The 27,132-nt window shown below is 40.6% G+C and overlaps 1 protein-coding gene across 1 annotated transcript in view; it reads left to right on the top strand.

Moving 5' to 3' along the window:
- The first annotated feature begins 1,146 nt into the window (after positions 1-1,146).
- Positions 1,147-27,132, top strand: part of FRMPD4 (FERM and PDZ domain containing 4) — a 352,077-nt gene continuing 326,091 nt past the window's right edge. The window contains exon 1 of the mRNA XM_054189053.1: positions 1,147-1,236. Within this exon, the coding sequence (XP_054045028.1) occupies positions 1,175-1,236 (62 nt within the window). The 5' untranslated portion in view covers positions 1,147-1,174. The remainder of the gene's footprint in view (positions 1,237-27,132) is intronic.

Below are 27,132 nucleotides of genomic sequence, written 5' to 3' on the forward strand. Positions count from 1 at the left end.
CATGGAAGTGAAGTTTCTCCTACACCTCACTCCGTTTTTCATTGCAAGTGAATTGGCCTATGGGACTTTTCACAAACTCTTACAAGCAATTTAATTAGTACAATTGTCAGCTTATCACTGCCTTTCCTCATGTTCATCTTTGCCTGATATGTTTTCCCTTTTATTACTTAATGATGCTTTTGGAATGTCCCATCCAGCTGGGAGGACATCACTTGTCTGGATATCCTAGTTGCTACAAACCCCATCATCTTTACAAAATAGAAATAGGCCTTTTCCTGGCAGGCAGAAGGACAGTGCTGAGTTACATCACTCTGAATAGGCATAAGTTTAAGAATATAATTTTTAATGCCATATAACTTCTACAGTAGTCATTATTCTGACGTCTGAAGGAGAATGATGAATATGGCTCATTGGAAGTCCTTGATATAGATTAGGTATAATCATAAATAAATAAGCACCGAGTATTACTATGTCTGGATCAGGTGATCTTTAGTTATTGCTTGTTGGGTTACTGGAACTCCAAAGTATAATTTCTATGCGTATCACCTTTAGCCCGATTACCGTTTGTAAGAAGTGTTTGCAATTTGACGGGGTTGTTCATTAGCCATTTTCAAAAGAGGAATGTTCCTCGTCACCGCTGATGTAACGTGTCCCTGCTCAGGCTCCGTGCACGGCAGGCAGCAAGCTGGGAGCCTGTGCCACGTCCTGCAGCACACGGGAATGGGACATTCTCCCCCTCAGCAACACAGCTCTGGACACACATTTTGGGTGCCCCAGCAGCTCAGTCACTGGAAGGAGCAAGTAGCCACTGAAAAGGACAGACAGTGACTGGCCCCAGTTTTATTTTAAACAGACCTGCCTTGTCAGTCGTTGGAAAACCATCTGTGAGCTGCTTAACCTTGATCATAATCTGTTTCTCCCGGTTGCTGCGGCAACTTAGTGCCAAAATGTGTTGGGGTGGATATAAATCTTCTGGTGGGACGTGACTTCTTGGGCCACAGTCCCAGCTCGCTTACAGTAGGGTGTCAGCTTCTGTTTGTTCAAGGCAGTAAGGAATGTGTCTAAGTTAATTATTACTTGGGATTTCTGTACATCTAAGTCTCTAAAACAGAAAAGGATTGTTAAACTCTTCTGGCAGCACCGAGGCTTCTCTCATTTTCCTTTACGAGTCACAATGAGTTGTATCCAGTTCTGCATGTGGGATTATGCCATGGGATCTTGTCTGGCAGGTGCAAGGTGGGAAAAATGCAATTTAAATTTTTCTCCTGAATTTACATTTCCCAGTAACTAAGGAACATGTATAGCAATAACACTTGTTACAACTGTGTAGTGCACCTGAAAATCAGTAACTAAGGAATGTGTATAGCAATAACACTTGTTACAACTGTATAGTGCACCTGAAAATCAGTTTTGTTTGCTTGTTCTACTGATGTATTTACTGGTTTTAGGATGATAAACAGTAGCATATGAAGAATCTTTGTAAGGATGTCAAATGCTTTATATAGCTTTGTTGATACAACATGAGTGCAGAAAAAACACTTGATTTAATGCAAACATCAATAAATACAAGTCAAACATAAGCTTAACGTTAAACAAACATACTGCGACTCCACACGAATCATAGATATGAGATTAGCTCCATCACTGCTCTCCTCAAGCTCTGCCCACCCTTTTCAGTGAGCCTGGGATGTGCCCACAACTCCAGCACTGCCAGTCTGCCCCCAGTAACTCATCCCTGTCCTTTCCACATCTCAGTTCCTTTCCCTAACGGCCGGGGCTGGAGATGAGCTCCCCATCTCCACAATGAGAAACTCCACAAATGAGAAACACTATATGAAAAGTTTTGACAGGAGCTGTAAATATGATAAGCAATGGGAAGAGGACTCTTGCTGCCCACAGTCAACATCATGGTCTACCTGAAATATCAGATTATGCCCAAAGTCAGTGTATGGGTTTTAATGGGTTTGGGGGGAAGGGGGTGTTGGGCTTTTAAAAAAAATTATATTCTATTATCCTATTGCCAGAGCATGTTTTTCACACAATTGCTGGTAAGACTGCACTTTCTGACATGTGAAAGGTTTTCTTCAAAAAACTTCTTTCCAAACCTCTAAAAGGCCATATTCAGTCATACTGGCAAGCATAATTTTATGGAGTGCTGCATCAGGACAGCAAGTTTTGGTACTGGCAGCTCGGTAGACCAGTTTCCATCTTGCTTTCATGCAATTTTAATATAAAGCCTCAGGGGAGGTTCTGAGACACAGAGCTTCACTTGAAGTATGAAGTTCAGAGTTCCTCCTCCAGCTCTGGCTCTTTTTTTATTGTACACAAAGTATTGCCATCTGCAGGACCACACACTGAATAGCTCGGATAGATAGATAGAGAGAAAATGGTAAAGACACCGCTTTGGGGTCCACCTGATTCAGTGCAGACATCTGACTCCCAGCTTGTGACGGTGAGTTCCTTTTGTAGTCACGAAGAGATATGGACACTTCTAGGCGTTATTTATCTTATCTGTAAAGCAGCCGGCTGAATTAGGTCAGATGAATCACATCCTAGAAGCTGCTGTAGAAGCAAGCGGTGGGTGACTAGCATAGACAGCACGCTGCACCATAGACTTCTGACGTTAGCTGAGATGAGTCCTGTTTATGAAGGCTGTTGCCAAGATCAAATGAACCTACAGATCAAGAGCACGTCCAGGGTAGTATTGTGTAGAAAAATTCACCTCTTTCTTACCCTTAAATCGGGTTCTCAATATTTCTATATTTTCCCAGACTGAATTTGCCTATCATGCTACTTAATAATTGTCCTGTGGTATTGTCGCCATACATGACCTACTGATTACTGAAATAGAAACTTTTGTGTATTGAAATGCCATCAGACCTGAGTCACTGACACGACATGCAAAGTTCTCATTTTCTTAATAAATCCCATAAAGCAGCAGTTAATCTTCTTTCTAGCAGCACAGTCAAATTGGCAACTTATCAGCAATATTCTATATATTCATTTATTTATTAAGTGTGCCTTCAGCTTTACAGACACCTTATCCTTAGAAACCATCTTGCAGCCAGTGGAGTGAAACTGATGTAGAGCAAAATTAAGTGCTTGGCTCCACTCTAACGTAACCAGCCACGGGGACTGGGATGAGGCTTCACCCTGCCTCAGTTTACGTGCCTATCCCTGCTCTTACGACAGGATTCATCGGATCCAAACATCTCTGTATGAAGATGAGATGCATTACTTCCTATAGGTGCCTTGTTCTGTTCTTTGATGATTTTGGAGCCTTCTGTGAGGGTGTTAAATGTCTGCACTTGGCAGAATGGGTCCCGTTCTTCCAGTTTAAATGGAAAAATGTTGGACATGACAGTCAGGGAGGAATTAATTTTGTTGGGAGTTCTGGGAACACCGTTATTGCGGATTTAGTTGATTTTTGTCCTTTTTTTTTTTTTTTGAAATAGCATGGCATCTTTTCCAAGGTTAAAGTTATAGACATGTTTATCTCGACAAAGTCAATCGTATTAAAAACAAATCCTGTACTGGAATTACCAGTTACATAACTAGGAAACCCTTTATTAAGGACCTGTTGTCGTAACTTCTAGTGTATATAAATCATCATTGCTCTGCTGGTTTCAACGTGTATGCATCAATTCATGCCAGATGAGCATCTGGCCCCAAATGTTCAGTACATGCTTCTCAAGATGCTATTAAGAGTGTAGTGAGAGGAAAGGATTATGTTAAATGCTGGTTTATTTCTGTATTGGTTCATTCACAAGAGATGCACTGAGAAAAGCAAATAAATTAACATATGTCCCTTTTTTTTTTTCCTCCCTAGTTCTTTCAGTGTTCCTCTAGCTGGGATTTTAGAACAGGGAAGTCCAGAATAAGGGAAACTGCTTGTGTGGAAGGCTGGCTTCTGGGACCTATCTCATTTTGAATCGTGTTGTTTCTAACAGGATCTACTGAATTCTTTCAGAGTAATGGGTTTGAACTCAGTGTCGAACGGTACATGAATAACTTCAGCAGCATGTCTTACATAGCACGGAGGAATAGCAAGGCTGCTATGCAGAATAGTAGAGAATCTGAAATAGGAGTAAGGAAAAGATCCAGTTAAAGCACATGCAGTGGGAAGAAAACAGGAGAGTGTAAGCAAGCGGTCAGATTATCTAGCTTAATTGCACACGTGAGGAAACCATATGGGGTAACTACCTTCATTAGCCCTCAAACCACTCCACAAATATTGCCTGATGAATCTTTTAGCTATGTAAGCTTTAACCCCTATTTTGGAGATGTGGAAACTAACAGCCAAAATAATTGCTCTAAAGCCTGTTGAATTAGTGGGAAATCGCCAAAAAGCACTCACTGAGTTCGAGATGAAAACTTATATTTTCAAAAGTGGCTTCTGATTTCAGAAGTTGAATTAGTTATAGCTTGTACCTGAGCTTTAGAGAAACCGATCATCTGCAGCTAACCCTTCAGGATGATGCTCACTTTGAAAATACAGCCCTGCGTGTCTCAGGCTAAATACTGAATATCAGTAGCTACGTCTCTCCAAAGTCTGTTAGCAATTTGCCTGTTGCCAGAAATCAAATTAGTTTCAGCGCTAGGATCTGAATTCAGAAATGATGCCCAACCCCATATTTATACCATACTGCACCTGGGGTCCTTCGTTACCCTGGAGTTTTTTTTACTCTTAGATCATGTATTCAAACCAACCTTGTCAAAACAGCAATTACACTTGTGATGGGTCTGCTTCGCCTGAGTCAACTCTTACCTTAGGAAAAAAATCCTGTCTGTCCTTTGCACAAGTGGAGATGTTCACCTTGCTTGTGATCCCAAGAGAAAGGCCAAAACAGGAATTCACAGATAAGCCAGAGTGTCCTGTTGGCATGTAACAGGCCCTGCAGACACCGGCATTTCAACAAGGCTGGTGCTGGGTTGTTCTCAGCCTCTGTCCTGAAAGTTAAGACTCTGGGCTCTCTGTTGGCACTCTTTAATGGAAAGGTTCAGAACGGTCTCTCTTTCTTTTCTCCGCTATGTGAAAATATGAGTTGGGCAATACAATAAAAACCCAGCAGTGGACCGGTTTGTACTGTTCATCCTGTGATATCTAGTTGTCAAAGAGTCTTTCTCTTACTGTCACTTCTTTTTTGCATAAGTAGAAGAAAACTTTATTTCATTGCAAACCCAAAAGTCATATTCTATTATACCAATCCCAGCAAAGGCAAGAAAAACAAAGCACAACTCAGCCTGTCTGTCCTTACACAAGAAGACACTGACACATCATTAACATTAGGCTGAAATCACACGTCACGCTTGCTGTATTTTACAACAGGCCGCATAAAAATACTTTTTTCCATTTGTTAAGGTTAATCTCAAGGCTCGTTTCAAGGTGAAGCTGCACAACAGTTTTAAAAATTGTCGTTAAATCATTACAGCCCAGATCATAGGACTGCAATTTTCACATTGATCCTCCCCTGTCAGCGGCATCGACGTGGGCTGGCATGTGGGAGCATCACTGCAGCAGAACCCCCCTGTGTCCCCGGCCACCAGCCACTGTCTCTGGTAGCTCTTAACCAACATCAGCGTTAGCGGTTTAGTAGCTGATCTGACATGGGGAGCTGATCTGGGTGAAGCCAAAGATGTACAGAGGAGGGCTGTATGCATCTATGCATATACGCACGTAAAGGGTAGAGCAAGAGAAGAGGCACAGATTTGCTGACCAAGACTGCCGAGTCCCAGGAGCAGTTCTCTTTGCCAACTACTTCCATCGACTTTAAATACAATGGATGTTTATGATAATCCATTGGGAATCTTTACCGTGATTCAGTGAGTAAGATAATACTTCTGTACTTCATGTTTTAAGTTAATGGGAATATAAATATTTAAATATATGCATACTTTGCAAGGGCAATATGGTTTTAAATACTCGCACTTCTGTGCCTTAATGATAAGACATGTTTTGAATGACTTAGTTAAACATTAAAAGTAGCTTGACCTTTGAATTAAACTAATCTAAGCAACAAACAGTAACATGGACATCCTAGGTAATTTATTGAAAATGGCATAGAACTGCAGTGAACTTCAGAAAGTGAAGAAAGGAATTGGGTATTTTCTTTCTCCAGAGAATGCTGACCCTCTGAAATGCTTTAAGCATCCTTAGCTGTTTTAGCAAGTACGTATTTATTTGACAAGTGGAAAATGCATTTGAAAGATCCTAAAAGTTACAAAGCTAATTTCCCATTGCACTGCGTGGTATGTTTTTCTTTAAAGAATGAACTCATATCTTAGATAAATTATTCAAGATTTCACTGTATTCTATGTATGTTGGGTCACAGCTTAGGAAATGTTTGTTGTGTTGCACTGCATTTATTTGCTGAAAGAGGCTGTCCAAAATTTAGGAGGGCTGGGAGTCGGTATGCTTGGATTCTGCTTCCAGTTGTGCCAAAGACAACTCTTCAAACAAATACCCATTAGGTAATTTTTTTTGAGTCTGTGTTTTTTCATCTCTAAAATGGATGTAAAACTAGAACTTACTGTATAGCAGTGTGGAAGGAAACTTAAAATTTGCATTATCCAAATCTTCAAGAATTGTAAAGCTTTGGACTCAGCTGGTTCCTTTCTACTTGTATAGAAGTGTCTTGTCCTGTGGAACTGGACTGCAGCTATAACAATCTTCTCTGGGTCTTTCAGTAATGCCTTTTGCTTTTGGTGAATTATTTAACTTTTTTTGTCTCTACTTAATCTTCCATAAATGAGATAAGCCTGAAGATATCCATACAGTATCATTAGCCATATGATCATAAGGTTTGTGTATCTTTTCCTTCTGGATTGTTTCCTTTTCATTACTCTTTGTCGCTTTCATTTATCAAGGCAAGATTTAAATCTGTGCTAGAAATCTTTTTGAATGGGGACCTTGTCTTTGCAGGCCTCCAATAAAAAGGCTAGTGTATTCTGGAGTGCATTCAAATAAATGCCAGAATTCTGGATAGTTTCTTTATCAGGCTGAAGTCCATCCTTCCTCCACTCCTTGCACTCAAAGGCAGATGGGCCACAGCTTGCCCCCTCATTTGGGATGCTGCAGGTGAATACAAGAACCGGGCAGACTGAAAAAAAGAGAGAAGAGAAGCAGAGACACAAAAAGGTTAGCAAACACAGAACTGTATTCATAAATATTTCCTTTTCCCCATCTTCCCCTCGCCAAAGACAAAAAAACCAAAAACTGAGCCTGAAATACACAGTGCAGCTGGAATCCAAATCGGCACATTCCCAGAAGGAGCGGAGGGATGGCCGCTTCAGCTCCACGTACACAGGGGACCTGCCTGGGGCAACGCTGGTGTCCTTGGTCTCCCAGAGGCTCCAGATACTTTGCCTTTGAGGCCTGTCGAGCTGCTGTGGGAAGCAAGGCGACCATTGCCAGTTTAATGGGGCATAGCAACTGAGCCCCTGCAGGAAGATTTTTCCAAATAAACTGATGGAAAGTTAAGATCATCTTCCTATACGCTCCTTTACATTTCAGTGGTGCTGAAGCGTGTTTGCAAATTCGTATTTTTTTCAGTAAGGGTTAAGGGCACCCTAACTCCAAAGACTGGGCACAATGAGTGCAGTTATTAAAGTTCCTATGCACTGGAGTTATGCTCAGCAGGCTTGGAACTGCTCATTAAATGGGTTTTTTTTCCAAGTGTAATTCTTCGAGCACATTACGTCAGAACAAAAGATGCTTGGAATGAGTGGGCAGTGCTTGTGCAGGCTCTACAATAGAGCCATGAGTAAGAGGCAGAGCTCTCTATTATGCACATTCCCCTTAAAACATGAAGAAAGCTGGCAAGTCCTGTGCAAACGTAAGTAGTACTGATGAGGAACTTGGAAACTTAAAAAGAAAGGATATATTCAGTCACGGTCATTACGGTCTCAGTTCTTTGATTATCTGGATGAGGAGTACCAGGGATAAAAAAGGGATACACGGTGAATTAAATGAGGACTCTTGTATAGTAATCAAGCCCCTGTATTATTTGTGGCAGAACCAGAATACAGTCATTAGAGAGGTAGGCTGAGCTTTTTCCAGAGAACGCAGCTATCCCCCTGGAAGTCAGTAATACAGCTCCCTAACTGCTCGTGAAAAGCCTACCCACAAAGCTTGATTAGGCATATGCTCCTTTATATAAATGGCTGAGTCTTCATCTCTGTGAAAGCCATTTATCTCTATAAACAACTGTGCTTCGTTGCATTCAAAACGAAGACAAAAGAACAAAGCCAAAAAAAAAATTCTAAAGAAAGCAGTATATATCATCATCTTCCTCGCAACAGTTGAGCAGTGAGGGTCATGCCTGGACTTTGGGGTGTTTTTCTGATTCTGACACGCTCTTCTCTGAATGCCCATCGAGCTGACTGTGAAGCGAGCTTGCGGGAGTTTAAACAGAGGAGTCAGCTTTTTGGAAAACAGTGCTTGTGGTTTCTGTGACTTGGCAGCAATAAACATCTCCCCTATGCAGCCGCACAGTGCTGTCCCCAGAGCACCACTCCTGACTCACGAAGCGTCGTAAGAACAGGCGTCCCTCCATGGGCATGCTTGGAAGATGACAATCTCTGGCAGTGACGGCCTGAGCCAAATACGCTTTAGGAGCCAGTTAGTATCAAAGTGTGACAGAAAAGGCTCATAACGTCAAAGGACTTCAAAATCAGTGGTTTGTACCGCTCATTTTTAAACTTTCGAATTACAGAAAGGCAGTATTTTCTCATTTGAATCTCTCTGAGATGTGTAACCATGTAACAGAAAAGCAGGCTGTAGTCCTACCTGTTCCAAGAAAGAAGGAAAAAAAATTCACTAGCAGTCAAGACTTAACAGTCCTGTGTTTAACCCTCTGCAGACAGTGTGAGCAGCGAATGATGCTTTTATTAACTCTACAGTCGGGATCTCTTCTTACACAATGGATTTCCCTGGACCAAGACCACTCCTAAGAGATCCAAAGACATGTCTGCATTAGCAGTTTAGTTCAGATTGGAAAGCAAATAGCCCGTCCCATTTACTGTACTCGCATTCTCAGTGTGAAGTGGTCGTGGAGCACACAAACTGGAAGCCCCTCTGATGAAACCAGGAGCTGGGGTCCAGCGAGGCACCTGCTATACACCAGCCACTGGGCATTCTGTGTAGGGGCCAAATGGGAGCTAGTCTGAAGCAAAACCCTTAAAATGCGTACAGGGCGGCCCTCAGCCCGTCTGCACCCACTGTTTCGCTCTATAGATCCACTCCAATTACGTTGTGCTACTTGCTAATGCAGAGGTGCCCTAGACTTCCAAAGGGGACAGTTAAAATCAGGCTGGCATTGAGCCAGATCAGCTATTAGCTTGCCAGCCTTTGCGGTAGTTTGCATTGAGATTATGGAGAGGTGCTGAGCAGGAAATCTATGACTGCAGTGTGGGAGGTGTTTAAAGCAGTTTTTAGCTTTAGGTTAGATGAGGGTTTCCAAAAGAGTGGTCTTAGTGACTTTTTTTTTGCTGCTAGATAAGATGTGTTGTTCTCTCTCTTTTTTTTTTTTTTTGCACTGTGCTCGTCATCGTTATACGGAAGGTTGTGTCAGGGTGAAGCAAGTTCTAAACAATGCCAGCGAAAAATGGCAGTAAAACCCACTGTCACAAGCCATCCACATTGAAACAAAGGCAAGGTAGAGCAAGTGTTGCAAACACTCTGTCGGAGAGATCATCTGGGTAATGTAACTGGATCTGTGACCTTCCTTAACTCACAGGGGATCTTTTCTGCTCAATAGATCCCCGAAATAGCTGACTTCTGGCTAGATTTAAATAAGCCACTTGTAAATAATTTTGTCATGTGTACTGGGAGGGAAAAATTCTGGCTGCAATTGATTTTGTTCCTGTACTTTCAGAGCATTTTGCCACAAGCCCTCAGTATCGACAGTCTTCCCAGACCTACAGTGAATTCACAGTGGCTGCCCTAAATGTCTCATGTCTGCTATTTTCTCTTTTCCTGCGTGTTCATGTTGAATAAACATTGAAACCATTACCACCCTGAAATGTGGTAAAGTCTCTGAAAATGCAAATGGGTAAGATTGTTCTGTGACCAACTCCGTAAAAGACAGTTTACTGAGAAGGTACAGTTGGGAATGAAAACCAGTTCACTGTTAATCTGAGTCATGTTATGTTTGTACCTACTGGAAAGCTTACATTCGTCTTAATTGGTTGGATATTGAGATTATGGAATCTTTTGCTTTAGTCAGCAGTTCCAATCTAGCTAAGAGAACTGTAAGTGATCGTGGAATCCGTCATCTCATGTTAGACCATTGGGCTGTCTTTGTAGACAAACAGGGTGACCTCAGACATAGGCCACTGAGCTCTTGTTGGATAGGAACACAATGGTAGCCCTTGAGCTGGTGACCTACAACTGAGAGCCAAATAAATCATTTTGACAAGTGCTGCTTCTCTTGAGAAAAGCCAAGGACTGAGAAGAAGGCCACCTGGCAAGGTGTTCAGTGTTGGCCCTGCTTTGAGCAGGAGGTTTGATGAGAGACCTCCCGAAGTCCCTTCCACCCTGAATGACTCTGTGATGATGTTGACAGGACAGTAGAGAGGAAATATGCCAGAAGTAGCTTATGGAAAATAAGTTTATGTGCCTCTCAGAAGTCCTAGATGTGTCATTTAAATGTAAGCCAAATGCTGGTTTATGATGTTGATGAAATCAAGAGAGCTGCAGGCAATTACCGTACAAGCGTGAAAGATTATATTAGTGAATCAGATACATGGTTAAATTGGCAATAACACATTTTGGCTTTCCTCTGTGATGTCCTTCCTTCTACCTTAATACCCAGTACTTGGCGACTTCAGTCTTGACAAAGCTGGTAAACAGAAAAGGCATTTTTTCTTCTTCCACGCTGAGAGCGGCCAGCTATTTGTTGGTCTTTCAAATTAGGAGACCCAACTGAAACACAGCTTTTCAGTGGTCCTGAGTGCTTAAACATGCTTAGTCGGCGCAGCTGCAGAAGAATATCCTCAGATTGTTCAGTTTCAGTTTCCAACAAAATCTCAGTACCAAAGCTTGCCCAAAACAAGCGAAATAAGCTAGCTCAGGCTTCCAAGGGTCTGGCCGTGGCAGAGTGGAGCTGAGTGCAGGCTGAGACATCCTGGTCTTCAGCACGTCAAACCGGAGCTCACTCAGAGCAAGTGGTGGTAACTCTCCTCTGTGATCCACCGTTTCATAACATATTCTTGCTCGTCTTCAAGTCAATAGCATGCAGGTATTTTTTTTTTACAGAGAGTTGTCTGGCACCTACCTGCATCATGAGTCACCTTTGATAAAGAACCTCTTTGAGCCGTCTTTTCGGAGGTATTGACTGCTGGTGCTTCCACTGACAGTGAGCCTGGGGTGGGAGGGCTCTTCTCTGCAGCTCTGCAAAGGAGCATCAGACGTTTCTAGTGTTTGACAGCAGAATCGGCGGTCATTTGAAAGGGTTCTCGCGTCTGTTTCTGTGATTTCACGGTGTTTTTATTGCAGAGCTGCTGCGAAAGGAAAATATTCATTTGCACGCTGCAAAGCATAGGCAAGGAGCCAGCTCTGTGCTATTACAATATCTGATCTCTGTAAGGCAAACATCCTTCTGAAAGGAGCTAATGTTTCTGTCTATTCAATTCTGATTCACAGTTCAGCACTTTCTTCACTCGAATACCCTGGGGAAGATTATTAACTGTATTTTTCTCTTCTCCTTTTATCTTTATGCCTGGATTAAGTGAAGAAATTATTGGTTCATGTTACAGTCCTTTTTTCCCCTTGCAGTAAATCTTCTACAACATTTTTTTGCTACTGGTATGCTGCATGTCACATATACCCCTGTTAATTTCAGGCTGAAATTGGGAATTATTTGCAACCCTCACGTTGCATGGTATGAATTGTACCATGGGGGTATATGCTGTTAACTGATGCGTATGTACACACATCTTCAAAGGCATCAGAAAGGCCTTTCATCAAAACCAAAGAATTGGTCTAAAAAATTTCATAACAAAACCACGTGATTAATTTTTTCCTTCTGTTTATGAACAAGATCATAATATTTAATATAGCTATTAGTAGAATCTCAGCAGTAATTTTTATCTGCTGTTCACTTGCTGCCTATGCATCGCAAACACTACAAAAATCAAGAGACAGAGGTCACGAGGTGAGGTTTCTTCTTTCTGGGAAGATACGAGTGACTACTAGAAGGGGCTTTTCTTCTGTGAATACAAACTTTAAAATTATTTTTCTATAAATAGCATGCAAAACACAATTCATATTTATCACTTGTATTCCTGCCAGGAAATGTAATTGCTGTTCACAGAGAACGAGTATGGAGAAGCAATTTCATTTAAATTTTTAAACCTTTCCAGTATATGCTTTATCTGGAAAAAAACAAACAAACAAAAACAAGCAACAAAACAAACCAAAATGCACAAAACTCTCATAATTGGAAAAACTTTGCATTTATCAGCACAAAGGCTAGTCATGTCTTTCTCATCAGTCAGCCTGCTTATGCTTTCTCTAACACAGCAGTTGCCCTCTACACCTGTAGTGTCCGTATGGACCCCTTGCCTTTCCAGATGAACAGGCACAGGAGCTAATTATTCTTGTGATGATCCTCCAGGTGAAGTCTGGGGAGCATTCTGGAAGCAGAGCACAAGCTTCTCCCTGCTGAACCAACACGCCTGGTATGCTGAAATGCTGAATAAATAACTTCCCTCCAAAATCAATGCATGTTATATATTACTCCTCCATTTAAATAACATCCTGTTTATCTCAGGGCTTCAGGGTTAGAGCTGTGTCATGTGAAGGTGAGTTAACCCTGCGTGGTTTTGGGTGTTATTTGCAGCCCAGCTGGGGTAGCACAGGCTATTCAGCAATTTTTTTCTTCCAAACACTTAGAATAGAATCATAGAATCACAGAATGGTTTGGGTTGGAAGGGACCTTAAAGATCATCTAGTTCCAACCCCCCTGCCCTGGGCAGGGACACCTCCCACTAGACCAGGCTGCTCAAAGCCCCATCCAGCCAGGGATGGGGCACCCACAGCTTCTCTGGGCAACCTGTTCCAGTGCCTCACCACCCCCACAGTAAAGAATTGCTTCCTAATATCCAATCTAAATCTACCCTCCTTCAGACTTCCACTCGGTCCCACTGTGGCTTTCCACACAAATTCACTCCACTGAGTGACAGTCCACAGCAGTGTCAGGTAGGGAACGTAAGGCTTTACCAGCCAGTCCTTCCTTCCAAGGGGAGGTCAAACCCCCACGGCTGGTCTAGATCCTCTCTACTGCAGCCACCCCGTGGAGACGTATCTGCTGAAGCACCACTATGCTTGGGCTGGGCAGGATGGGGTTAAGGATGCTCTGAGCTCCTGGTTTGGGGTGGCTGCTGCAGACATGTCTGCCCAAGCAAAGGCATCAGAGCGTGCTTCTGTTTGTCGGTTCTTACCCCACTCTCAGTGAGGTCTTTCAGCACTGCTGGAGGGGGCTTCTACAACAGCTGAGCCTCACAAGTTCTGCTTCCCAGGGTAGGAATCACCAGATTAAAAGCTTTGACAGTTCTTTTGTGGTGCTACAAGAGCCTTTGCAGTAGGGACAGCCACTTCTAAATACCTGTGTTTCCACAGATACCTTCTGGCAGAGAGGTCAGAGCTGCACATCTTGCCCGGAGTGGGGGCAATGGGCTGCATTTCGTATGTCAAAGTCATATGGGTGCTTGTGTAGTTCCAACCTCGACCAGCTGCACCTGGTAGCGCAGGAGAGGTTCACTTGTGGGACAGGAACTGGTAGCATCAGGCCTCGCCAGAGAAAGTGCTCAACATCCCTGCTTTTTTTTTTTTTTTTTTTGCCGGCACAGGAAAACTTCTCTCTAGCCATCAATCCTTCAGCCTCCTACAAGAGGAAAAAAAAAAATCACTGCAGTTTATTGTGACTACGTATCAGTTTAACTTGTGTTTATAACCAAGTATTTTACCCACATAGAAAATAAATTTCAACAGTCGAATATAACATTGAGTTGAAAAAATACAAATGGCACTAGGAAAATTGTATCTTCTTCTGTGTAAAAGCAGCAGCAGCAGCAGCAGGGAGAAAAATGTCTCATGCTATTTTTTTATTTTGAAAGTTGCGATTTACTTATTTCTAAACAGTTAAGCTCGCTTTGAAAGGATACCTTAAAATATAAGGAAGGAATGCACTCTTTTCAAGATTTGCAGCTTTATTCCTTGCTGAAGGTCATGAATTTTGGCTCTGCAACTCATTGACCTAGTCAGGAAGAGACCTTAAGAAAATTAAGAAGTACTGAGCATTCAGTGTATCCCTGAGCATCTCTATAGGAGGGAAAGTTTCTTATAAATTAATTTTCCCTGTCTCTAAGAAGCTTTCTCTCTGATTCATATGGGTCAAAAAAGTTCTTCTCACGAAAACAATTTAGAAAATTCAAAGGTAATCCAATTCTAGGCTCTCTGCCATACAGGTGCTTGTACCCAGCAGGAAAAAAATATCTCCTTAATCCTTTTTTGTTTTTTTAATTACTTGTTTTTCTGCTTCCCAGCAGTTCTTCTGTTCAGTACAAAAGTTACCATATCCAATTATACCTTTTTGTCCTTGCCTTTAAATTCTTCACATCTCCTCAGTTATCTATTAACACAAGATTAATCACTTGATTAATCTCAGACTTTTTTTTCATCTTGCACAGTGACAACCACCAGCCATTTGGTGGCACGTTCTTAGATTTTTGTGCGGCCGTATGTGTGACTGCATGGGGGAAAAAAGAGGATAAACTAGAGAGAAAGCAAGAGTGAGAACATCAGTACCACATTTAGCACGGTAAATGCTGTGGCATTTTGGAGACCAGCTTCCACATGTGATCGTCTAATAGCTTCTGATCTACGTTGCTTTGTATTTCATTTTTATGTAACAGAGGCCGACAGGAAGGGCACTTCTTGGCAGTTAATGATCACTGTCATTGACCCAGCCAATCAGTCAGTAACTGGAAATATCTGACCTTTATGTCTTCCTTCCTCTGATGATTCTCTTTAATCATATATTTTTTTAACCTTTCCGGTTGGATATAAAACCATGTGCTTTGGTATTAATGTGATGTGCCATAATACAGTGAAGAGATTTTTTTCCTCGGACTGTTCCTGACAGTTATTGTAACCAAAAGGAAAGCAAGATTTCATTCTGGAAGCTCCATTATGTTTACACTGTCTTCTAATGGTTTCCCTCTCTTACCTTTGCTGGAGCTGCCATCGCTTTGTACTGTCCACAGCATGTAATCTTCAGACTTCAGTTCAGAAAAAGCCATGAATTTGTCAATGATTGTTTGCTTAGGGTCTGCTACAATATGGGTATTTTAATCTAGGGGATTTAAAGGTGTCCAAAAGTTACTTTCTCTGACAAAAATACATCAGTTGATGAACGCTGTAGCCTTTCTTTGGGAAGAGGTTATTAACAGAATTTTAGTTTTCAGATTACTTGGGTTTTATTTTTTTAGCCATCACGAGTTGAAATGTTGTCATGAACAGAAATCGATTTACTGGGGTATACCATATAGTGAGTTTCATAAAAGAACTTTGCTTTCTAAGCCATTTTTTGAATAGCTGCTTTTATTAGAGTAAATATTTATACACTTCTGGCCAGGGAGAAACATTCTGATTTACTTAGGCACATATGAATACAAAATGGAACCTCAAATTTACAAAGTGTGTTACCGTCTAATAATTTTCTCAAAAATCATATCTAGTCAGTAAAGCGCCCAAGGCCATGCTTAACTTGGTAGCCCTCAGTGTTGATGCGCAGGGCTCAAGCCAAGCACGGATGCTGCTGCTGTGACCTGCCGCAGCCTTAGAGTGACGGCTTTGCTCCCCACGACTGGGGCTTGGAAACACATTAGCTACGCAGCCAAGCACAGCTGACGTGGGGCGAGTTCAACTCAGTGACCAAATTGATTTCCACGGTCATATTTTGTTTTTTCTTCTGGTTAAGGCTGTAATGCTCTTTCATATATAGCATAACACGCGCTGTGATCCACAAGAAAAAACAGGCCAGTCCAAAGGCGCTGAACCAGACCCTTGGTAAATGAAAAGTAGCACAAGTCCAATGATTTTAACGGCCAGCAGTCTTTGGTATTCCCATTAACATAGTGCCTCTAGCTGGAAAGATGTAGGAAGCTTAATGTTTTTTAATGTATTCTGGTCTTCTATTGATGAAACGCGGAGCTACTCTGTCCTGCCCAGTGTGGAATCTCTGTATTTGACTCAAGCATCACAAAAAAGGTTAGAGTCGTTTATGAACTGTATCTTTAAGCAATAGACTTTATGTATTGCAGCATTCAGGTCGGTTTGGACAATATTTCTGAACTGATATGAAACTTATTTCTTGATGCCTTTTGAATTATTGTTTGTGAAGTGCTTGTTGAAATTACTATGCTTCAGTGAATCAGTGAAAAATCATCTATCGCCAAAAAACCTGCACACCTGAGGTACTACAGTAACTTTCTATACTAAAAAAAAAATTATTGGGATAGCACTCTAAGAGCATTGTGCTTGATTATCTACAAAAAGATTTTTCCCTCTCCAAAGCACCACTAAGCCTGGCCATAGCATTATGAAAAGAATTATTAACTCATATGAATGAGTTTTGTTATTAATCTCATTCCCTCATTTCCCATAGGAAAAAAATTTGCTAACAAACTCTACTCAGTGAAATAGTCAAAAAAGCATCTCAAGATTTTATAATTCACATTTATTAAAGTTTATTATATTTTCATCTTATTTCCTGTTGTTGGCATTAGAGATTTCACTGTCTATTGTATCGGTTTCTGTGCTAGCATGTTTTTCCAGCTTTTCGATAAATCAAGACTTCTTTGAGCATCATATCAAAATTTTGTACATATTTTATATCTAGACACAACTCATTACCCAGGTACAGCAATGCTAACTACCATGTACATGCAAAAACAGGAGTAAGATATATATTCATGTATATAAAACCAGATTTTTTTGAATACTGACTAATTCATTGAATAGTCTTGTGTTTTTTAACACTAACACTGGCATTTTTTTTTACCTTGTAAGTTTTCTGAAAATTACATATCCTTTTTTTGACCTCACACTTATCCAGCTGCCTGAGATTCTGTGGAACAACTCACACTTAGACCATGGTCTTTGTCACTATCTGTTATATAGACGACACCAGCGAATAAACTGCTGCCACAGCTGTGTTAATGTAGAATGCAGCATGCACTTACGTTTTATTGTCTAAGATATTAATAAATGCTTGTACTTTGTCTTTAATAAATCTATACTGCAGACTGTACATCAGTGCATTTAGAAAAGCAGAATTAAAATATATGGAGCAAATAAATATTACAATGGCTTGTTTATGTTCATATCATGATGTTGAAGTTATATATGCTTTCTGAAGAACAGGATGCCCCAAACAGGCTTCCTTAGAAGAAACGCGGTTTAGAGAGGGGGACCACAGCATTTGTAGAGTGGGAGAAGATGGATAACCAAAAACAAGGATTTGCTGGGGGAGGATTATAGCTGAGATGGGTTGGAACTAGGGCATCTTTAAGGTCCCTTCCAACCCAAACCATTCTATGATTCTATGATAGCACAGTAGAACAAAACCAATTGCAATTTATTGGAAATAAGGGTGGTGTATGAGAGGTCTATGTACGTAGAAAACTCACGGTGGTCACTTCTACGTCACCTTTCAAGCCAAACTCAGCTTTGCACAGACTAAAATTCATGTATGCAAGGTGGGTTGGCCAGCCTGGGCTTTGCTCGTTGTGTGGAGATGTGCTGGACCCTGGAAAGGCTGTCCCAGCACATCAGGCAGACTTCTGGAGAAAGATGAGCCTCTGCTTCTTCCCTGCAGACCTCACTCACATAAATCTCATTACTGGACAAAACCAGGCTGTCCAAACAAGTTCATCCTGATAGCAGACCGTTTTCTGCCTCTGTGCTAGCAGTGACGGAGAAAAATCCATAGGCACCCCAGAGAACATTTCGTTGGTGGGCCTGCCCATGGCCTCTCATTTCTGCCACCAAGCAGCCAATGAGCAAAATGAACCGATATTGCAAATGCTCGGCCTCCTCTCGCCTCTAGAAATTCGGGGAACATAGTTTAGTCTCTTGTTCACCGCACAGATCCCCACCTCGATTTGCGTGGTAACCCTAAGCAAGACGCCTCATCCCCTTGTCTTCAGTGGTGGCAATTACAACGATAACTTCATGAAGTGCCTTGAGACTGGCTGACAAGAAATGCCACCCGTGAGCTGCCCCTAAATGGCCACACCAAAGGCTGCCTCTGGGTAGGGGCTGTGTCTGGGTGAGGGAACGCCAGGGAGGCAGCTTCAGCTTGCAACTCAGCTAATTAAACATTTATGAAATCCTTTCAAAAGAGGGAGTTTCTCTTCACACTTCCATACGTTTAAATCCAATCTGTAAATGTTTGTTTTCCCCATTTTAGTTCTTTAATTTATTCCTCAATTTCCTAGCCTTCGAAATGATCATAAAATGTACTAGATTTGAAATAGAAGTCTCCAAACAGTACTTTGGCAATCTGTTAGGAGTTGCAATACCTATGGATTACCCTGTAAATCTAAATTATTGGCATTCATGAGAGATTATTTCCATTTATTTTGTTTTATTGTGTAATATTTTGCAGCTACGGCTGCAGTGCTGTTATTAACTTGCGATAGTTCTAAACTCTGGTAGGTGATTAGATCATTTACTATGTAAAATTTGGGGCTCCAAAGTAAGATGATACTAAGCAGTGGAGCCACAGGAGTCCCAGCTGCTCAGCCTCTCCAAGGATTTGACCCCTACCTTATTGGATAAATCTCAACAAAATTTTAATTTGCTATTGGAAACAGTTACTAAAATTTATTTTTTATTGACCTGCTATAATACAGGTAAGATACAGGAAACATTGCCACAACACAGGATTATTTTAATTTGTACAAAGAAGTTAATGACAGAAAAACAGTCTTTGTAGATTCAAAGACAGTTTATTCATTGTATATGTGCTTTCAACCATTTGGAAGGAAAGTCTTTTTCCCTGTTGAAGTTAATTCCTTTTCACATTAGCATGAACCATCTATGTATCTTAAAAAATAAGATACCTCTATATATTAAAATGACAACTGTCATTGGTGAAGAATATTCTTGCAACTCAGCCATTCAGGAGATACGCTGTTGCCACAAACTCACTGCTGATCCTCAGGCAAGTCATTCTATTACTTTTCTTACCTGTAAAGCGAGATAACTCATCCTGCATAGCTCAGGTAGGATTTGTCTTCTTTTTTTTTTTTTTTTCTCTCTCCACATTCTTGCACATTAGATGGATCTGAATTTCTTCTCTTAGGGAAAAAAGGTAAAATGGTATGCTTGCTCATGAAGCACCTGAACAGACTTAATCCAAATGTTTTGAGAACGGCAAAGTCCAGCACCCGTTTCCCCAGGGAGGAGAAGAAGAGGACAGAGAGAAACTCAGTCACTCACTGCAGGTTGTGAAGATCTTTTATTTCTGGGCAGGTGGAAGATGGCTGAGATAGGAAAGTCCTCTACCAAAGCCTTTCTAAGCCCAGCTGCAGACATCACTAATGTAGGCAATACTTACTGTTCCAGACATCTTTCAGTACAGATTGGGGTTGGCAATAGCTTGAATTATAAAGGGTGATATCTGTACAAGGGTCTATAAATGCAGATGGCCACTGTAACCACATATACTACCAACACCAGCTTTTTCAGTTAAGTCAGCAACAAAGATAGAAGAAGACGGCAGAATTCCTGGTTCCGAGTCCTGCATTTAACAGAAGATAAAACCTCTTCCCCTAGATACTCACAATGTTTGATTAGAAAGTATAAAAACGTATTACTCCTGCTATGTTATGTCTATTTGGGGCTCATTTAATGCATTTTTACTGTCCTAGCCCAATTGATCTGGACATAACTGAAATAAAAATGTTATTTAGAGAAGCAGGTAAATTTTATGTAAAACCAGAAGCATGCCGTCAAGAATTTCAGTTCCTATTCACCTACCCAAAAACACTGGAGGGAGTATTCACCTTCTTTTCACAAACCATCACTTCTGGCTTAGGTTTCTGACCAGAAGTCAATGACAGCAGTTAATTCAAATAACAATTTGGACAGCAATTTAGAGGAGATGTGATTTTAATTCCTCACCGTCCATACATCTTATGCTAGCAGAATGTGCAATGGAGAAACTTCTCTCTTCAAACAGTATTTGTATTTGGTGGATGTGCTTACAGATTGATGTAAGTGGTTATCTTAGTACTTTTTTTTCCTGTTAAGCCAAAACAATAAATAAAAATGCTTATAAACTATACACGTACAACTGCTACCCTTCACCTGACTCACTGGTAGCAGTCAAATATTTCAGAAGCAAGTGATCACAGGGCTTAGTTTTCTGTATTTTAAGGAAGCCAGTTTAAGCAATATTTAAGAAGCAATGTAACTTAAGGAGTTTGGCAAAGGATCCCTAAACCACTAGTCCTTTTGAAAAGCTCATCTGATCTTTCGCTCCTTCTACATTTTAAGAGTCATTTGCCAGAAATTTAGGCAACTGCCCCCCTCACTACCTTTGTGGCTTATTAAGCTCCTTGTTCTTCTGTTTTTCCAACCCAAACAATTCTATGAATTGGGCAGTGAGGTTACTACTCATCTATGGGAATACATACCCCATGAAGGCTAATTTTCTTCAGCTACTCTCACCAGGGTTGACTCAAGGCCTTTAAGTAAGTCATCCATGCGATTGGATGTCCCAGGGGAGCCAGTATCATCAAACATGTGACTGTGAGCACGAGGGAGACCCCTCGTGAAATGGCTTTGTGGCTTCTGCTGCCACGAATGATGGGAAATGTGGGACAGCCAATTTGGGATACTGAAGCTGCTTCTTTTTTTGTCCCCTCACAGCACCTACTAGTCCACGTGCCCTTTGCTGCCTTTGGCAACTCTCTGTTTTGCCTTGACCTAGAGCTAGCACCACTCCTCAGTGATGCAGTCTTTTAGAGACTGAAAGCGTGAAGAAGTGTTTCTCTCTAAACCTCAGTTTTTCTTTTTCTATAAAGGAAGTCTTTGATACTAATAGGTGTTTGGAAAGAGATGAGATGCAGATTGTTAAAAATATTTATGGCTGGAGATACTGTGATTTATAAGCTCTATGGCTAAATGACTCTCTTCTTTGCATTCCTTTTTCATCTTGATAATGTTCTTTGAATGCATCCTACCCAGAATGTCTATGTCCTTTCTGCTGTCACCTCCTGGGTGTCTGATCTAAAGCCCCTGTTCTGCTCAAATTTGCCAACACAGTCAGGAGAGCCGTTGTTGGCAGGCCTTGAAACAGAAACCTTCTATACACTTGGACATGCCATTATCATTGTATTCGTGGTAAAGAAAGGATCTTTTGGAACTATTATTTAGATGTTTTTATTTGTCCAGTAAAAATCATGTTTTCACTTTGATTTCTCTTATGTAGCAACACAGACTTAAATATCTTTGGATTACTGTTTTTTATGTTTTTTTCAAGGAGGACTCTAGTTATGGTTCTCCTTGGGTTTTATTTTTTAACTGAGTAATTTAAAGAAGTATATTTACTTAGTACATGGAGTGGTCTAATCGTATCTCTGGGCAGACTGGTTTAAAAAAGGTTGAAAAATAAAAAGCTAATTTCTCATTATGGGTACTTCACATTGTTATAAGAAAGAAGAAGAAAAATGTATAACATGAATTGCAACAGAAGAGCAACTGACCTTAGAAAAAATACATGAGGTCAGCACAGGGACACTTTCACATACTTAAATCAACAAAGGATGACTCATCCAAGCCTTTTGTCTGCTCTTCAAAATAAAATTCATACGATCAGACATCCATGCACGCTGTGGTACGTGTCCTCTGCACATTTATATCAGTCTCATCAACTGAGTAACTTGCTCAATAAAGACTAAACAAAACAAAACAAAACAAAAAAAAGAAAATTTTCTTATGTTTTTGATAAGATGTTACATTACCAACATTTGCAGTAACATTGCACCAGGTTGAGATCTCATCAGAGCTCACAAAACTAGCTGAGCCAGGTCTTATTGGTAGGGAGATGGCAAGCTTCCAGCAGCTCCCAGGTGCCACAGAGTTCAGCAGTGATTAAAGACGTGCCACTCTTCGCCTCTGAGCCATGACCATGACAGCTTGTAAAGCCACAGATCTAAGCTAGGAGTATAATGTCAGCTTTTGGACGCAACGTAAAACTGGAGTCCTGGCTACATCTGGTCATTAAAAATCTCTTCGAGCCCTTGTGAGATGTAGTGTGATAACTCCTTTGTCCTGAAAAGATGCCACTTGGGTTTACTCCCTCATCTAACTGCCAACGTTCCCTCCATAGCCTCCAGAGAGAGCGGTGGTCTGTTTTTGTGGACAGGGATGGTGGGTAGGAGCTCTGCCTCATGCATGGCTTCCATCCTCTGCGTGCCTGGTGTGACAGTGTGCTCTTCAGCTTTCAGGCTTGCTAGAGAATCCCAGCGATGAGAGCAAACGGTTAGAGTTTAACAAGGAAAATAGATAACCTCAGAAGAAGCAGAGTCACATAGGAGTTTTGTGGATTATCCTAAACTTTTGCATATAAAACCTGTTTAGCGTTCCACTCGACCGTTTCAGTACTGACTACCTCTTACAGTTATGACCCTTAGTTTATTTCAGAATATGTGAGGTTAACTGTCCTTTGACCATACCAAAGTTCTTACCCCCTGCAGACTGGACTTAAAACATTACAAATCAAATGGTAGAAGAGCATGAACAGTTTGCAGTGATGTAAATAACTACTTGGCATTCACAGCCATAGAAAAGAAGTATTTTTTATCTGCTGACTGACAAATTGGATAACTGAATAGTGTATGTCCAGCTCTATAGTTACAGCATGGAAAGTAAAAGCTGTGAACAGTAAACGCTCTGATGTCTCTAATTTACCTAAAGCAGTCTTTTAGTAACAGTAAGATGGTTATGGTCTCACCAACTGCATTACAACTATCACTGTGTATCCAATTGAATAATTTGGGTTTGGCAGTTTCCAGTGCAATATAGCTCCAATTTTGTGGCCCTACTGGATTTTGGATAACACAATAAAGTTGTCGCTGGTTTAGGTATATATATATTGCCCATTCAGAGATCCAGGTCAGTATACATTAGGGAGAAGAGAGGAAAGCTTTGTGCACTGGCTGCACTGTTGGAAAAAAATAGTTAAAGGAGCAGCTCTTCAAAGCTATACAACTGTTTAAGATGTTACAAAAGATATGATGGAGGTCAAGTACTCAGCAAAGTGATTCTGAAATGGTCAAAGCTATAAAAAAAAAAAAAAAGAAAAAACAATCTATCACCATGATCTATCTGCACTTCATCATCTGGATATCACCACTGAATTCACAGACTATTACTAAAAGGTCCCGGAGTTATGTGATAAAATAAAAAAAAAAAAGGAATGAAGCTTTGGATTGGAATACAAATAATTTTTTTCTAAGTTATTTTGAAGCTGATGTGGAATGTATTTCCACCTGCATTCCCTTCGGTCTTACCAATAACGAACTCATAAAAGAAATAAACAGTATGAAAACTAAGTGAAGTAGAGCACTGCTTTCCAGAGCTCCTGCCCTTGATCCTTGCAGACACCAGGAATCACTCTACTTCTCTTCCACACGGTCTGATTAAAAGTTTTTTGAAATTCTATTTCACAGCTTCAGTGTTTTGAAAATGTTGTTACCTTCAGTTCCTTTCAATAGTTAGAAACAGAGATCTCCAGAGAGCCATTCATCTCATCCTAAGATAGGCATTTAAGACACGTCAGCAAATGGTCTTCTGAAGATGATTCTATTAACTATAAAGGGAGAGCAGACTTTCAAAAGTCTGTAATTAGACAAGATGATTTTTACCCATCAAGCTACTTTTAGACAACATATACTCATTTTTTCTCTCTATTATGACATAAAATCTCAGATTTTTTTTCAGTTAGAAAAATACGCTACGCCCCTGCTATCATCCTGCATTTATTGAGATGGACTTTATTCTTGTTCAAGCTAGACTCAGCTTTAAGTTAAACTGTGATCTAGAAAATGAGCCTTTCCTTATTCCCCCACTGGAAATACCAGAATACTACAGGGGCATTGTTTTCTCTGTATTTCCAGATGTAACTCAAAGCAAAAGTGTCTGAAAATTCATGAAAAACCCTGTACTTGTCACATTTTCAGCTCAGGTTCGGAGATTTCCAGTTCATGTACGATTCAAAGAATCATCTAAATATTAGGACGCTCATCCAAACTAAAATGAAATTTCAGCTTCTTGAAATTGATGATAATGATGCCGTGAAGAAAAACCCAATTATCCCGCTAGAGACGAAATACTGAGAATAACAGTAGTAAGAACGGCACTCACAGAATTTACAGTGATGCACAGCTAGGAGCTACCAGGGTGATGAGCAAGGAATGGGGGAGACATTTCCCACTAGTCATACCAGGAGCTATACCCTGCTCCTTGCTGAAAACATACCCCTACTGTACAGCGTGCAGAAAGTCAGGTACCGTCCTCTCCAAACAATTGCATGCATCAGTTCAAATTGCTCATCGAGTGGCGGTACCTCACTCATGTCACGCTCCTCACCCTTTTCTCTGTATCGCTCCCTTGTTGTGACCCTTTCTGTCACAGATGTTGGTTTTAAAGCCACCGTGAGATTAACTACATAATGCTTGCCTTTCAAGCCTGCCTCCTCCTTATCTCTATCCGGCCCAGCTCGACACCAGGATGCGCCAAGCCTCCCGCGGGGACGGCGGCGACTCCCTGTAGCCTGTTTGCGTAACAGCTCCCTTCTCTTTCCAACACGGCCACAAGACGAAGAGGGGCCACATTGTTTCCAGAAATAAAACAGATTACTTTAATCCTGAACCTACTGCAGTGCCAGCATAATAATTCCTTTTTTTTTTTTTTACCACGTTTAACCATTTCTAAGGAGGCTAAAATAGCTAGTCATTTGTTTATGTGTGATTACTGTTACATACAGACACAGTCTTCAGCTGGGTTTATTACAGGTTTCAGTTTTTTCCCCCCCAGTTTGAACAAATCCATTCAGGAAAAAAAAAGTAATAAAAAAATCAGAAGACTACACAACTATTTGCTAGTTTCCTTAAAACACCCATATTTAGAGTTTTCTCTCAGTCTGCCCACTGGTTCTCCAGCCAACCATTACTCAAAGGTATGTTCACCTTCTTTCAAGGAACTGTTATTACTACATTTTTCCATGAAAGCCTACAGCTGCTCTCTTTTCTGATTAGCCAGCTAATTGACACCTACTATGAGGAGGCTTTTTTCCATGTTCTTCCCTGTATTTTTACTCTATGCACAATATATTGATTTACTCGTGTTTCCACTATCCCAGGCAGTTCCGACTTCTTCCCTCCAAGCTACGCTGTAGTAAAACAGGACAAACGCCACCATATTGTCTCCTTAAAATAGAATAAGACTTTAACATAGATGGCATTTACAAGTTAAATTCACCTCTTTTAACTTTTTCCCCTCTATAACTTAAGTATCTAGTAATCTCGGTCTCGGTAAACTAATACTTTACATTCTGTATAGTCAACAGGGATAGGAACTTCCAGATGGTAATTTATCCACTTCTAAGACAGGTGTTCAAGACAGGCACCTGCAGAAGATACTTGGTCCTACCTCATTTGACCTCAAATGATGTGACTCAAACACATTGTTTAAGTAAACGCAGAAACTTGATGAACTGGCTTAAACTTGACACGTAACATTTAGCAGGCTCAAGTTGCAGGAGATGAGATTTATCCAGTGTGTCTGAATACTCTTAAGAACTTCCAGTCTTAAAAAAAACCCAGCTGTTTTCAGATAATCTGAAATCATCTTCAAGTGAAATGAGGAGTACTGGATCATTTATCACATTTTTAAATGAAAATGAAAGCAATCACTGCCAAATGAGTTCCTCGTGATTACAGAATTTTGTTTCCATTTCTGTGTCCTTTCGGAAGGATAATTGCTCAGACATTGGAACAATGATTTAGTAGTAGCTTTGATTGTGTATCACCCAACGATACCCTGTACATATATATATATATATAAGAAATACATGTATTTATTATGGTGATGGGGGTTGCTAAGTACTGCTCAAGATTCATGTCTTGCTGAGGAGGGAGAGAAGAAGAAAAGGAGAAGTTGTTTTATCTCACTCTTAAATCTACTTCTATATACAAATTTTATCTTTTCTTGAAAACATTTTAAAATGTTAGCTTTCCCACTGTTTGTAACTGCAAGCATTCAAAAACAACGTTTCACATGATACATGTAGAGATATCAAAATCATTGATAAATATCAATTCACCTAAAAATAGCATCCTGCTGAGGCATTAATATAGCTATGTTGAGCAAGAAAGTATCAGCAGTTTGGGGAATTAAAAGTCGGAATGAATTCCATAAGCCTGTTCTAATCAGAAACTTATTTCTACTTTTGCAGAGTAACATAAACTTGTACAGATGAGAAGTATGTGATGTGAGTGGAGTGATTTTTATCTGCCATATGCATTTACTGCATTGGGTTTTCATGATAGCTTTGTCCCTCTGTAGACCTAGAGGCGCTGCTAACCTAAATGCCACCCAAAACAGAATTACTTGGACAGCAGGTTCCTGCTTGTGCACTATACTTCCCGTGCGTTCCTATGATGTTGTTGGAACATTTCCTTATCTCCATCCCTGTTGCCTTTTGACATGTGTATGCAAGATTAGAGCTAAGAGAAGGAAAATACCTTCTAGGTAATATTAGCAGGTGTATCTTTTGGACTGTTTGACTAAAGGGATAGCCTTACTTTCAGGTCAGCAAGCAAGGAATACAGTGGTTTTAGGACATAGAGTTTTCAAAAGTTTAAATCTTGCATATGACAATTGAATCGTTGTAGTACAGCATGGAAATAATGAGGGAAGTCTTGCTCCTTTGCTCCTTGCTCCATATGCTGTGGCTCATGACAGTGATCTGTATATAGAGTATAACATGCAGAAAACTATTTTGGAATTAATCTGATATTATAAGGGGAATCAGCCAGGACTCAACAGGACAA

The sequence above is a fragment of the Rissa tridactyla genome, chromosome 1 (assembly GCF_028500815.1).
Source record: "Rissa tridactyla isolate bRisTri1 chromosome 1, bRisTri1.patW.cur.20221130, whole genome shotgun sequence".
NCBI lineage: Eukaryota > Metazoa > Chordata > Aves > Charadriiformes > Laridae > Rissa > Rissa tridactyla.